At 49.1% G+C, this 15,251-nt stretch overlaps 1 protein-coding gene across 1 annotated transcript in view; it reads right to left on the minus strand.

The window, feature by feature from the left end:
- Positions 1–6,750: 6,750 nt before the first annotated feature.
- The window catches only part of NDUFS3 (NADH:ubiquinone oxidoreductase core subunit S3), a 64,906-nt gene continuing 56,405 nt past the window's right edge, over positions 6,751–15,251 (minus strand). The window contains exon 7 of the mRNA XM_069221610.1: positions 6,751–7,088. Within this exon, the coding sequence (XP_069077711.1) occupies positions 6,921–7,088 (168 nt within the window). The 3' untranslated portion in view covers positions 6,751–6,920. The remainder of the gene's footprint in view (positions 7,089–15,251) is intronic.

The following is a 15,251-nucleotide window of genomic DNA, read 5'->3' on the forward strand; positions in this document are numbered from 1 at the left end:
CAGATTGGCCTTACCCACAGAAGCAAAAGAGGTCAGCATTTTCTCCTCCTAGTGGGCATTTTCAGTTCACTGTTATGCCCTTTGGATTCAAAAATGCACCTGCCACCTTCCAAAGGTTGGTGAACCAAGTCCTTGCTGGATTGGAAACTTTTAGTGCAGCTTACTTAGATTACATAGCGGTCTACAGTTCCACATGGCAGGATCACCTGATCTACCTTGGCAAGGTCACTGAGGCTCTGCAGAAGGCAGGCCTCACTATCAAGGCCAGTAAGTGCCAGATAGGACAGGGAAACGTTGTGTACTTGGGCCACCTAGTTGGTGGAGGCCAAGTACAACCTCTACAACCCAAGATTCAGGCTATTCTGGCTTGGGAGGCTCCTACAACCCAGACACAAGTCAGGGCATTCCTTGGCTTAACTGGATAATACAGGAGGTTTGTGAAGGATTATGGGACAATAGTTGCACCCCTCACAGAACATACCTCCAAAAAGATGCCCAGAAGGATCAATTGTACAGTGAGTTGCCAAGAGGCCTTTGACACACTGAAGAAAGCCATGTGCTCTGCTCTAGTTTTAAAAGCACTATTCTAGGGAATTAATAGTCCAGACAGATGCTTCAGAGATGGGGATAGGAGCAGTCTTCTCCCAAAGGAATGATGATGGACATGACCAGCCAGTTGCTTTTATTAGCAAAACGCTACTCCCAAGGGAACAAAAATGGAGAGCCATAGAGAGGGAAGCCTTTGCTGTGGTTTGGGCCCTGGAAAAGTTGAGGTCATACTTGTATGGCTCTCACTTCACTGTTCAGACTGACCACAGGCCTCTCAGATGGCTCCAAACAAATGAAAGGTGAAAGCCCCAAACTGCTTAGGTGGTCCATTTTGGGGATGGACTTTAAAGTGGAACACAGACCTGGGAGTGCCCATGCCAATGCAGATGGCCTCTCCAGGTTCTTCCACTAGAAGATTAAGATCCACTAGGGCAGTGGTCTTCAAACTTTTTAATGCCGCGCCCCCCCAGTTGAAAAATAAAAATCATTGGGCCCCCCCTCAGAATTTTTCACAATTATTTTAGAAAGATGGCAATGTTTAAATAAGTCTAAACCTATTTAAACATTGCAGTTAAGTACTGTTACCTTTTTAAAACTGCAATAACATGCTTTTGCTTAAAACAAAGGCATGTTATCTGTATAATATTTCTTTTGGCCAGAGTTTGGCGCCCCCCCTGGGATCACTTGAGGCCCCCCCAAGGGGGGCCCGCCCCCCAGTTTGAAGACCTCTGCACTAGGGAAAGGGTAGTCTCATCCTCTTTTGTTTGGGGAGAAGGGGTAGTGTGAGAGGAGGCCTCTTTTTGCATGATTAGCCCCCACTTTTTGCCTGATGTTGATGTGTCCTAGAAGTTGTAGTGCGCAGGGCCTGCTAACCAGGTTCTCTGGGCCAGAGCTCTTTCCCTAAATCTGTTGTGATGCTTGGCACAATTGGATACACCCTAGTAAATAGGTACCCCAGTACCCAGGGCATGGGTTATTAGGAGTAGGCCCCTGAGGGTAGCAGCACTGGTTGTGCCACCCCCTAGGGCCCTGCACCCAGATGCACCCAGCACTGCCATTGCAGGCTGAGTGTACTGGGGCAAACGTAAAAAGGCAATCTCAACATGGCACACTCACTGTGTGCCCTGTCTACCCTACATTGCATATGATATGGGTAAGTCACCCCGCTGGTGGGTCTTACAGCCCTAAGGCAGGGTGCACCATACTATATGTGAGGGCATAATTGTATGAGGAGTATGTCCCCACTCTGTCCTTCCCAATCCTGGGACATAGTGAGTGAACAGAACAGCCATTTTAAGTACATGTACTGGACACTAGTAAAACAAGAGTTCCCCAGCTACATGATGGCTACTCTGCACCCTGGGTTGTTTGATATCAAATAACTCTGAATGTTAAAACCAAAACGGGTACCAGTATTGGATTTAGTCCTAAATGAACCCAGGGGTCACCTTAAAGGTGCCCCTTGCAAAAGCTAACCTAACTGGCATAGTTGCAGACTGGTTCCATCCAGCCTTCCACTTCCAGACAGCCAATATACATACCTGGGGGAGAGCCCGGTCACTCTGGTTTGTAAAACAATGCACTTCCTGGGTGGAGGAGCTAACACCCCCTCCCTCAGCAATGTGCAACATCCTGGCGGAGAGCTTCAAAGGGCTACAGCCCCTGAAACTCAAGCCTCCAGGCCTGCTGCTAGCAGCACAGGGCTTCCCCCCTTTGCACACCCCTACTTTTGGCAGGGAGCAATGGCGGGAAACCAGACAAAGGGTAGGAGGAGTGGCCTCATGGAGCATGCACCACCCCTAGGGGGCAGAAGGCGAAGTGAACCCTCCATTTAATTTTCCTCCATGTTGGATGGCAGGAAAATAGCCACTGAGGTTTAGGGAAGTGACCCTTCCCACAGTAAGTGGTCACTGTAGTGGGTGTAGCCACCCAAGGTTAACTGTCCCATTGGACACTACCAGGTTCCCCCCTAATACGGCCACTGAATTCAGTATTTAGTGGGCTCCTCTAGACCAAGAAACTAGATTCATGTGGAAGAAAAGAAGACAGCACCAAAGAACCCGACAGGACGAGAACAGACGACCTCTGCTGCACCAGAAGAGGCTCCAAGACCCCTGCTTGCTGCACCAGAGTCCCGACAATCACAGCTGCAGAGGAGCTGATCACTGGATGACCTCAAAAGACACCCGAGGACCTCCAGGCTTCACAAAAAGCCAGAAATCTCCCTCCTGAGTTGAGGCACCACTCAAGAAACCAAGGAAATCTACAAGGAACCAGCAAACCAGAAGTTGCAGCCAGACCCGACGACACACCAATGACAGCCTAGACAAGACCAGCAAGTTTGGCAACTTTGGTGTCACAGCGCCCTCCTGTGGCTGAGTTGTGCTAATACCCCAGGTACTGGTCAGTGCATGTAGGACACCACCAAAAACAGCTCGCCCAGAGCTGCAAGTGGAGCAGGAGGAAGCCCCAGTCGAGGGACTTCAGTGACACCCCAGAAATCCCACTGGAGTGCCCACGACGTCCTGCAAGGCCCACGAAAGAAGACTTACCTCCAGCTCCAAAGGGTCCCTTTGCGCACAGCATCCAAGACCTTGAAATCACCCTGCATCTAGCCGCCCTGAGCCCTGCATCATGGGATCTGCTGTGTGCCCCGGGTCCCCAACCCCTTGCGACCTCAACAGCCCAGGGGACCCCAAGGCACCACCTTTAAATCTGCAAACCAGCTCCTTTTCCAAGTGGCCCCTCCAGGTGGCCATGTGCCTGTGCCAAGGGACTTTCCAACACTGCTTCTGCTAGAACTGGGAGCCGCACGAGGCTCTCCAGCTGGCACAGTGTGCCCACTGACTACTTCTACCAACCTGCAAAAGAAGAGATTGGTAACACAAATGTACGATTTTTTATGTATCTTTATCTGTGACTGCCTATTTATTCTTATGGTGTGTAATTACACACAGAAAGACTAACTTCATTAAAACTTTGAAACGTCAGATCTCAAAAAGTATTTAACATATCTTAAAGATCTTGGTCCTCAAATGTATATAAAAGTTGGAAGTATTCATATAAAATCTGGTCTCGAGTTATTCATTGAGTGTGTGGTGCATGATTGGATTTGTGAGTACAGCAAATACTTAGCACATCTCCTGGATTAACTTAACTGCTTGACCAGCTACCATAAAAATTGGAGCTTTAGGTGGTCACATTTTTACCTCTGGGAACCAACGTGTGGTTGCCTGGACCCCCTGCACAGTGTCTAGTTTTGTACGCGACAGAGGGCCAGCCTCCTACACCCACCATATCTGTGACACACTCCAGGGGGACACCCAGGCTGTAGGCACAGAGAGCAGGAGGTCTGAATGTGAGTGTATTCGCAGTTCAAGTAACTCGGTTAATGGAATCCTTTACATTGTTTGGTTGCTTAAACCCTGCCCCTTGTCTCGAGGGGGATCACTTGTTTTGTCAGACATTGACACAACATAAGCGAGGGGAAGGCAGAGAAGTGTAAAAGATCAGTTGCAGAAAGATGGGTCAACTGTAACAAAGGAAGAAAGGAGAGATAAAAATACCTGCAGGAGTGCGATGAAGAGAGAGGAAGTGTAGATTGCCGCCCGGCACAGAGATCCTGGGCTCCACCTTCCGCCGCCCATCTGCTTTGAGAAGCAAAGCCGCAGTGGCTGGTGGTGGCGGCACAGGTGGTGCAGCCCACACTGGTGGTTCCCGCCCACTCCTTCCTTGACCTCACCGACCTGCTCCGCCCCTTCACTTGAACTGAGGTCTGCTGACCCCATCCTGGGCCAGAGCTATAAACGCCCAAATGCAAACAAATGTACCACTGCAATACCTTCCACGACCCACCACTGTGCTGCCACCTCCTTGGTTTGTACCTTCAGGGTGAGGACCTTTCTCACACGGCACATGCACAGGGCTCTCCTGTTCTGGCACCAATACCTCACCAAAGGAAAAAAGAAAAATAAATACATCGAAGCTGGTTTATTTAACATGAGCTGCTCACATTTCCTTGTCTTCCTTCCCATTCATGGCAGGGCAATGACCCTTTTCCCCTTGGACAGTGGCCACCCTGGTGGAAATGTCACAAAAAGAAACTGATCCCAGGAAGCTGGGGTGGCGCCTACATAAGCATCGTCCACGTCACTTCTGGCGCTTACTACTCCAAGCCAAGTGACGCCACCTACCGGAGCGCAGAGGTACTGCTCAAGATTTTCCCCAGTCTGTCGTCTGGGGAATATTCTAAGGTAAGGAATATGCAGTTAGAGTCTCTACCAGATAAGGCATTACCGAAGGTAAGTAACTTGTTTGTCTCACAGAAAGGACCCTGTGCCTTTAATGTAATTATGAACACCCTGAACATTCTATATAATCATCTTTTTAGAGCCAGTCAAGTGTGTTCCCGTCACTTTCAGGCATCCCCAAGATCCCCTAGCTCATCCCATTCAGCATTCTTCTGTCTCTAAGATCCTTGCTATTCTGGCCAACATTCAAGAGAGTTCCATGTCATCTCAGGAAAGTTAAGAAAGTATGATTGCCTTTTCTGATCGCCTTTAATTTTGCCTGAAAGAGCAACATATATTACAACTTTTTCTCTCAGAGTCTATGCTGCATCACTTCAAAAGATTTTCTCCCTGGTAAGAACAGTTCAGAAATATTGATTGACAGATATTTATACTGTGCAATCGTGCTGGGCTTGGCTCGGTGTAGGATGACTATTCAATCTTGGAAGTTTAATATACAGGCACCCACGGAGGGGAGGGGACATGGCCCTCTCAACAGAAAATACCTTATGGAGAGCACCTTAGGTTTAAAGAGTTACAGGTTCGCTCTTTCTAAAAAGCTCTCAGCACATTTCGGGAACCTTAGGAAGCACAAATTATTTTGGTGCAATCTCATTCGGGTGTCTTCAACTTACGCTTCTAACAACCATGTAGTTTTCTTAAAGCTTAATTACAGAGGTATGCATTTTGGGTATGTTGTTTTAATCATTTCTATGACTGCTGCAGTCGCCTTCACACTCTCAGCGATGTTCCTGAGGTCTGCTCGATGAAACATCTCAACAGTGTGTCTATATAGTATTCATATGTCACAAAACCCAGTACTCAACAGACCCACCCCCATTCATGGAACATGAGGATGGGGTAAGTATCTTTCAGAGCCCACAGTGCCAGTTGCAGTCACAGTCATGTACTGTCCTGTGTGGTTTTTGTTTCACCTTGTTTACAACTGAATAGCTGATTATTACAAGCTTTCGCAGGGTAAAGCAGAGCATCATGGTGTACGTACTCCAGCTGCACCTTGGTGTATGCAACTTTTTCCAGTGTAACTTTTCCAGCAATCCGTTGCCACACCTATCGGTCAGGTACCCACAACCTCGATGGTGCAGGCCCCGACACTCCACAACAGACCAGCCCAACCCACTGCTTCTTAGCCATCTCTGCAGTCAGCCGCAGAGTTCAATCAGAATCAGAGGCAACTTGTGCCCCTGATGGGCCCACCACATACAAACTCAGGCAGAAGTACCAGCGCACCACAAGCACGTGATTGCCATCCCTCATCTCGTTCACACCTGGTGAACAGGAATCACCCAAGAGGGTGACAGGAGCCAGGCAGGAGGGCAATCTCAGTTTCATTACAGGAACTGTGAAACGCAGATTGTGTTAATCTATATAGAATAAAAGTAAAACACAGCAGAACCGAGAAACCATACGTCCAAGCAGCCCTCCTGTCGGTCATGCCCTATGTGACTTCTGAATGTTTGTGATATTTTTGTTATAATACATAAGCAGAAAGCGAAATTTAGATGTGTTTTTTTGATAAGGGGCACAATTACTTCAGGAGGGCTAGATGATGGTCAGATATGACTTAATACGTAAAAGTATAGAATTGATGTATGCGTGGGATACCTTGGAGGGAATCTGCAGACCAGGGTTAGGAGCACATACAGATCTTTTCCCCAAGATGCTTAGCCAGTGCCTAAAATGCAAGCTCTTTCCACCTGTTGCAACAATGGATAACGGAAGCATTTACGGTAAGATTGTGAAATTGGCTGTACTCTACAGATGCCACATCTGCAAGGCGCCGTGAGGTTTTTGCATACCACCCTCTTCCCTCCTCCTTCCCCAAATCCCCCTTAGGCCTGGCCGCCTGTCCAGGTGCCACCATTCCCCTCCTTGTTAAATGCCTATTACATCAAGTCTTTTAAGGTTTATTTATATTTACATAAATATTTTGTTGCAGTGAAAGATTACCAATATGAAATATGACATGGGAGGCTGCAGGCATCCAGCACGCCCTATCCAATGATCTACACACAGGCGATGTCATCCGCCTGCTTTACACACTCAGACTGCCAGATGTTTCTACTTTTCTTTCGCATCCTTAGCACCCTCCTCCAGCTTGAGACTTTCTGGCGGCTCACGATAAGCAGGAAACGTCTCCCAGGGGCTGCTCAGGTCAAACTTGCGGAACTCCTGTGAAAGTTCAACAGGTTCTGCCACAACCCGCTTCACTTCATCATCGTAACGTACCTAGGAAATAAGAGACAAAGAAACTGTGAGCAAAGATGCCCCTCATCTCTCCCACTAGGGAAAGAAGTCCCACCAAGACCACCATGTACAAGAATAAATTGCAGCGACGTGGGGTATCAGCGGAGACAACTCTCTTCTGGAACGAACACCAATTTATAGTCTATGGTGGGACCAGGAGCCTGGCTCAGTAGAATACTAGAGGGTCCTCACAGCTGGACCATGAACCATTAAGTTTCTATTGCATCTCTGATAAAATCCCTCACCAATGAACCCGAATGTCAGATACAAGGCACCTGGGTGAGTAATACTCTGAATAGAAGTGATTAAGGATAATCCCTTCTCCCCCTAGCCCTTCCAACTGTTGGCACAACTGAATGGTACACCATTTATTGACAATAGAAAGGTGGAGGGCTAAGTCTCCTGTGCCAGGGTGGTGAGTGCTTAACTCAATTAACTATCTTACTCTCTGGCTTCCTAAATTATTCTGATTACATAAAAAGGTGACAAGTTGAAGGATTCCCAATGACAGCCATGAAAGTGAAGGTTTAATGCGATGAACCAGGGCCACCTTCCACACAATACACAGGATTCTCCCACTCAAGCCCACATGGTCTCGTGCTGGATGCTACAGGTGTCTCTTACCCAATGCTCAAGCACACGCTATGAGCCTCTAAGCAACAGCATTCCCAGCAACACCAATGCAGCAATAAGGAGCATGCTACAGCAGTCTTCCAGCCCATGCTATCTACCTCTATGCCGCACCATTCAAGGATATATCCAGCTACCTCACATGCAAGGCATGATATCAGGGTCGCCCACCCATTTAGTATTCAAGGCTCTGCTACGGGCACCGTACTAAAGGCCACCGTAGGAGCATTCCTCTCCAGTACTTGCGGTCACCATCCTGGCATCTAATGCTAACAGCAATTATGTAGAGCTCCCACCCTACCCTTAAGGCCACAATAGCAGCCTTACAATCCAATACACAAGCCCCCCCAGGGGTGGCCCATCCCCAGCACTTGAGGTCCTGCAATGGCCATCTTCCACTGAAGGCTACACAACTGGCCTTTCCCATCGCTCATACAAGGTAACACTCGCCTAATCTCACCCAACACTCAACGCAACGCTAGTGGCCGCTCCACACCCACCACTCACGGCCACAGTAAGAACAGCTCTGAATCAACATTTGTGTCCTTTCTGCATCTCCTGGATTGAGCCCCTCAGAGTGCTCATTTATTCACAACAATAGCATGAATTTCCTCATTATTTAATTGTTTCTATTTATTATAAAGCATCAGCTGTGATATAGATTGAAAGTGCATCAATAGCTCATATGCTATGTACTGAGCAGCATGATTTATAAAGCATAATGCATTTACGCAAATGCAGGAGATAATCACGTTTCTTTCACACATCATGGGGCCTCTTTACTCATAATAATGCTGAGAAGTTGTAAGTCAAATGCACGGGCCCTTAACAGAGGGGCCGCCAGATGTCGGGGGGAGCACCGAAGCTGCGCACGATCTGCTTGGAGGTCACACACTGGCGCTGCCAACGTCAAAGACAGAACCGGGCCTCACTTGCTGCAGACTGAGATACAACTGAGGCATCTGTGGTGCCTATATAAATAGAAGCCAGAGACTGGGAGAGGAGGGACTCCGACACAGAGGGATTCCACCAACTATTTGACTAAACGATCACTATAGGAAATGCTGCCATTTGTTTCTTCTACTTACATGTTTTGTTGTTTTACTTTTCAGCATTAGTTTGTGAACTAATAAGCATTTCTATCACCTGCACTACAAGCAGCTTCTAATATTTAATAAAACCTTTTAAAAATAGATTTTGGATTTCTTCTACATGCACATCATTTGGAGAAATGGGCTTCAGAACCAACCAAGAAATATAAAGCTTGTGTTTCTGAAGGATCTTTATCAAATGGGCATCATCGTCAAAGAAGTTGTGGAAGATGCGTAGGGTCAAGCCTATCTTTGTTTCCTGCTCATTTTGGCAAGCTGGTGCATACCAGGGGGTTATGAAAGGCTGTCTGGGCTGTATTTACAATGGAACTTGTAAAAACATATGACACTCATGGCAAACATCTGGTATTCCCACATGAACACTCAAAGCAACTCCAAGAGAATCTTCAACCACCCCTAGTTACCTCTCACTCACTCTCAAGGCAGTGGTATGAGGCAGATACTCAAGGCCACTCTATAAGAATTTCCGACCACCCCTAGTTACCTCGTACTCAGTCTCAAGGCAGTGGTATGAGGCGGACTCTCAAGGCCACTCTATGAGAATCTCCGACCATCCTTAGTTACCTCGCACTCACAGTCAAGGCAGTGGTATAAGGCGGACACTCAAGGACACTATTTGAGGATTTCCAACCACCCCTAGTTACGTATCACTCACTCTCAAGGCAGTGGTATGAGGCGGACACTCAGGACCACTCTATGAGAATCTCCAACCACCCTTAGTTACCTCTCCCTCACTCTTCAAGGCAGTGGTATTAGGCCCCCCCTTCAAGAACAACCTTTGACGATCTCTGACCACCTCTAGTTACCTCTCACTCACTCTCAAGGCACTGGTATGAGGCGGACACAAGACCACTGTATGAGAATCTCCAACCACCCCTACTTACCACTCACTCTCAAGGCAGTGGTATGAGGCGCACACTTAAGACCACTCTGACGATCTCTGACCACCTCTAGTTACCTCTCACTCTCAAGGCTGCGATATAAGGCGGACACTCAAGGCCACTCTATGAGAATCTCCGACCACCCCTAATTACCTCTCACTCACTCTCAAGGCAGTGGCCTGAGGCGGACACTCACTCTCTATGAGAATCTCCAGCCACCGCTATCTACCTATCACTCACTCTCAAGGCAGTGCTATGAGGGGGATAATCAAGGCCACTGAGAATATCTGACCACCCTTAGTTACCTCTCACTCACTCTCAAGGCAGTGGTATGAGGGGGATACTCAAGGCCACTCTATGAGAATCTCCGACCACCCCTTGTTACCTATCACTCACTCCCAAGGCAGTGGTATGAGGGGGATAATCAAAACCACTCTGAGAATATCTGACCACCCTTAGTTACCTCTCACTCACTCTCAAGGCAGTGGTATGAGGAGGACACTCAAGTCCACTCAATGAGAATCTCCGACCACACCTAGTTACCTCTCACTCACTCTCAAGGCAGTGGTATGAGGCGGATACTTGCGGCTACTATATGATGATCTCCAACCACCCTTAATAAGCTCTCACTCACTGTAGGAAAGAGCCCTTGTTGGCATGGTTACTACCCCCCCCCACACACACACACGCACACTTTCTGCTAGTGTTCATGCCAACTTTGATTGGAAGCGTGCTGGGACCTGCTAACCAGGCCCCAGCACTAGTGTTCTTTCCCACAAACTGTACCTTCGTTTCCGCAATTGGCACAACCCAGGCACACATATAAGTCCCTTGTAAAAGGTACTCTGGTACCGAGGGCCCTGTGGCCAGGGAAGGTCCCTAAGGGCTGCAGCATGTCTTATGCCACCCTGGGGACCCCTCACTGAGCACATGCACACTGCCTCACAGCTTGTGTGTGCTGCTGGGGAGAAAAAGACAAAGTCGACATGGCACTCCCTTCAGGGTGCCATGCCTACAACCCGCTGCCTGTGGCATAGGTAAGTCACCCCTCTAGCAGGCTTTACATCCCTTAAGCAGGGTGCACTATACCACAGGTGAGGGCATAGCTGCATGAGCAATATGCCCCTACAGTGTCTAAGTCTATTCTTAGACATTGTAAGTGCAGTGTGGCCATATTAAGTATATGGTCTGGGAGTTTGTCATTACGAACTCCACAGTTCCACGATGGCTACACTGAATACTGGGAAGTTTGGTATCAAACTTCTCAGCACAATGAACCCACACTGATGTCCCCTGTAGGAAGCTGGCTCTGTATATACTATCTCAAAGTGAGAGCTAGTGTGCACAGAGTCCAGGGGTTCCCCTTAGAGGTTGACAGTGGCAAAACTACATAATACTAATGCTCTATTTTGTGGTAGTGTGGTCAAGCTTATCAGAGGGTAGTGTTAAGCATTTGTTGTGCAAACAAAGGCAATAAATGAGGAACACACACACAAAGACTTAACTCCAGGCAAATAGATTTTTTATAGAAAAATATTATTTTCTTTATTTTAGAACCACAAGATTCAGAATTCAAGTAAATACATAAGTTGTAAGGTACTTGGCATAGGTAAGTATGGAACTTTGAAGTAAAACAGTAATGTACACAGTTTTGGCAAAAACGGCAATAAGCTATTTTAGAAAGTGGACACTGCAAAAATCAACAGTTCCTGGGGGAGGTAAGTACAAGTCAGTTTAGCAGGTAAGTAAAGCACTTACAAATTCAGTCTCCGGGGCATAGGCAGCCCACCGTTGGGGGTTCAAGTCAACCCCAAACACCCAGCACCAGCAACACAGGGCCGGTCAGGTGCAGAGGTCAAAGAGGGGCCCAAATAACATAGGCGCCTATGGAAACTAGGGGTGCTCCGGTTCCAGTCTGCTACCATGTAAGTACCTGCGCCCTCAAGGAGCAGACCAGGGGGGTTTTGTAGAGCACTAAGGGGGGTCCCAAACAGACCCACAAAATACACCCTCAGCGGCACAGGGGCGGCCGGGTGCAGTGTGCTAACAAGGTGTCGGGTTTTGTATTGGATTCAATGGAGGGACCCGGGGGTCACTCTGGCGATGCAAGCAGGGCACAGGGGGGCTTCTCGTGCCAGCCACCGACTGGGCAAAGAGGAGGGCTGCCTGCTGGTCACTCTTGCACTGGTAGTTGGTTCCTCTCGGGCCTGGGGGCTGCGGGTGCAGTGCTTCTTCCAGACATCGTGTTCTTTGTTACTGGGCAGTCGCTGTCAGGGAGATCCTCTGGATTCTCTCTACAGGCGTCGCCGTGGGGGTGCAGGGAGGTCGTCTCCGGGTGGACACACTGTGGGAGTCGCCTGGGGGTCCTCGCTGCAGTGTTGGTTTCTCTGGTCACGGGCCGGGGGTGTCGGGTGCAGAGTGTTGGGGACTCACGCTTCAGGAGTGAGGTGAGAGTCCCTTTAAAGATGGTTTCTTCTTGTTGCTTTGGACAGAGCTGCTGTCCACTGGAGTTTCTTGGTCCTTTGGGTTTGCAAGTCAGTCCTCTGAGTCAGCAGAGGTCGCTGATCCCACTGGACGCGTCGCTGTTGCAGGTTCTTTGAATCTGGAGACAGGCCGGTAGAGCTGGGTCCAAAGCAGTTGTCGTCTCCTTCTTCTCTGCTGGGTTTTGAGGTCAGCAGTCCTTGTTAGGTTGTCAGGAATCTGATTTCCGGGGTTCAGGGTCGCCCCTAAATACTGAATTTAGGGGTGTGTTATGCTACTGTCATTGGGGGTGGATACACCCTCCTAGTGCTCCCTCCCTTTGGGGAAGGGGGCACATCCCTCCCCCTACTGGCTAAATCCTCCAAAACAAGATGGAGGATTTTCGAAGGATGGGGTAGACCCGGCTGAGGGGGTGACGACTTCTTGTTTTTCTCATTATCTCCCCGGACTTGCCGCCAAAAGTGGGGGCGGAGTCCGGGGGGCAGGCATCTCCACTAGCTGGAGTGTCCTGGGCATTGTAATACGAAGCCTGAGCCTTTGATGCTCACCGCCAGGTATTACAGTTCCTGCAGGGGGGAGGTGTGAAGCACCTCCACCCAGTGCAGGCTTTGTTTCTGGCCCCAGAGAGCACAAAGACTCTCACCCCAAGGGGTCAGAAACTTGTCTCAGTGGCAGGCTGGCACAGACCAGTCAGTCCTGCACTGAAGGACTGAGTAAAATACAGGGTGTATCTCTAAGATGCCCTCTGTGTGCATTTGTTAATAAATCCAACACTGGAATCAGTGTGGGTTTATTATTCTGAGAAGTTTGGTACCAAACTTCCCAGTATTCAGTGTAGCCATTATGGAACTGTGGCCACACTGAACTTACAATGTCTAAGAATAGACTTAGACACTCTAGGGGCATATTGCTCATGCAGCTATGCCCTCACCCGTGGAATAGTGCACCCTGCGTTAGGGCTTTAAGGCCTGCTAGAGGGGTGACTTTCCTATGCCACAGGCAGTATTTTGTGTGCATGGCTTCCTGAGGGGGATGCCATGTCGACTTTGCCTTTTTCTCCCCACCAACACACACAATGTACAATGGCAGTGTGCATGTGTAAGGTGAGGGGTCCCTTAGGGTGGCACAACACATGCTGCAGCCCTTGGGGACTTTCCCTGGTCACAGGGCCCTTGGTACCACTGGTACCCTTTCCAAGGGACTTATCTGTGTGCCAGGGGTGTGCCAATTGTGGAAACAATGGTACATTTTTAGTGAAGGAGCACTGGTGCCGGGGCCTGGTTAGCAGGGTCCCAGCACACTCTCAGTCCATTGGGAAAATTAGGGAAAACCGGGAGGAGTGACCACCCTAGCCAGGACCACCCGTATGGTGTCCAGAGCTGAGGTGATCCCCTCCCTGCAGAATCCTCCACCTTGGTTTGGAGGACAGGGACCAATAGGGATAGGAATGTGCCCCCCTCCCCAGAGGGAGTGGACACAAGGAGGGTGTAGCCACCCTCAGGGACAGTAGCCATTAGCTACTGTCCTCTGACCCCTAAAACGCCCCTAAATCTAGGATTTAAGGGCCTCCCTGAGCCCAGCTCACCCGATTCCTGGCGACCTACAAGAAGATGAAGGGCTGCTTATCTGAAACCCCAGCAGAGAAGAAGGAAGAAGACAAACGGCCTGTCTCCTGCTTCAAACAACCTGCAAAAGACCAGTGATGCGTCCAGCAGGACCAGCGACCTCTGCCCAACTCCAGAGGACTGCCCTGCACCCAAAAGAACCAAGAGCTCCCGAGGATAGCGGCTCTGTCTAAGAAAACCTACAGCCAAGGAGTCTCACCTCACTCTGGATGTGTGAGTCCTGACCCCTGTGCACCAGACGCCCACGGCCTGTGTCCAGGTTGTCCACCCAACAAGAGAGGGTCCCCAGGCGATTGCGAGCAAGTGCCCACCCTGGGTTGACCTCTCCATCCCTCAATGACAACACCTGCAGAGGGCATCCCGAGGATCCCCCTGACCGCGAAGCTCTGGCCGAAGATATCAGCCACCTAAAGACAAACTGCACCCACAGCCCCCAGGCCTTGGAGAATCCGACACCTGGTGCATCTGTGTTCAGCAGGCGGCCCTCCTCCCTGTCCGACCGGTGGTGTGCCCGAGACATCCCTCTGGACTACGCCTGAAGCCTGTGAGTGACCCTCGGGGTCTCCTCATATACCAGCATTGGAACCCCGACGTCCTGTTTGCACCCTGCACTCTGCCACCTCGGTGCCGCTGAGGGTGTGTGTTTGGTGCCTACTTGTGGCCCCTCCAGTGCTCCTTCAATTCCCCCTGGTCTGCCCTCCTAGCTGCGGGTACTTACCTGCAGACAGGCCTGATTTCAAGTACCCCCTGTCTCTATAGGAGCCCATGTTAACATTGCTCATCTTTGACCTCTGCCCCCGGCCGGCCCCATGTTGCTGGTGGCGGGTATTTGGGGTTAACTTGAACCCCAACCGGTGGACTTCCTAAAACCCGGAGACTGAAACTGTAAGTGTTGTACTTACCTGCAAAATGATCTAACATTTCTTCCCCCCCAGGAACTGTTTCTGATAATTGCAATGTGTCCATTTTTCAAATAGATTATTGTCAATATTTCAAAAATTGTATAACTTACCTATTTCAAACAAAGTACTGTTAATACATGTATGAAATATGAATCTGTTGAAGTACTTACTTGCAACTTGAATCTTGTGGTTCTAAAAATAAACTAAGAAAAGTTATTTTTTTATATATAAAAAACTATTGGTTTGAAGTTATCATTGGGTGTGGGCTTCTTCTATTGTCTGTGTGTGTACAACAAATGCTTAGCACTACCCTCTGATAAGCCTACTGCTCGACCACACTACCACAAGAGAGAGCATTAGTGTCATCTAGCGCAGGTATCTCCTCCTGGTCATCTGCGGCGTCGGTCGAGACGGGGGCTGCAAGGCAGTGGACTAGACTCTGCTTTTTGGTGCCTGCAATATGCAGGGAAGTAGCACCTCTACTCCAAGAGAGACTGACTAATTTTTGAGGGGT

Source organism: Pleurodeles waltl, chromosome 3_1 (assembly GCF_031143425.1).
Source record: "Pleurodeles waltl isolate 20211129_DDA chromosome 3_1, aPleWal1.hap1.20221129, whole genome shotgun sequence".
NCBI classification, from domain to species: Eukaryota; Metazoa; Chordata; class Amphibia; order Caudata; family Salamandridae; genus Pleurodeles; species Pleurodeles waltl.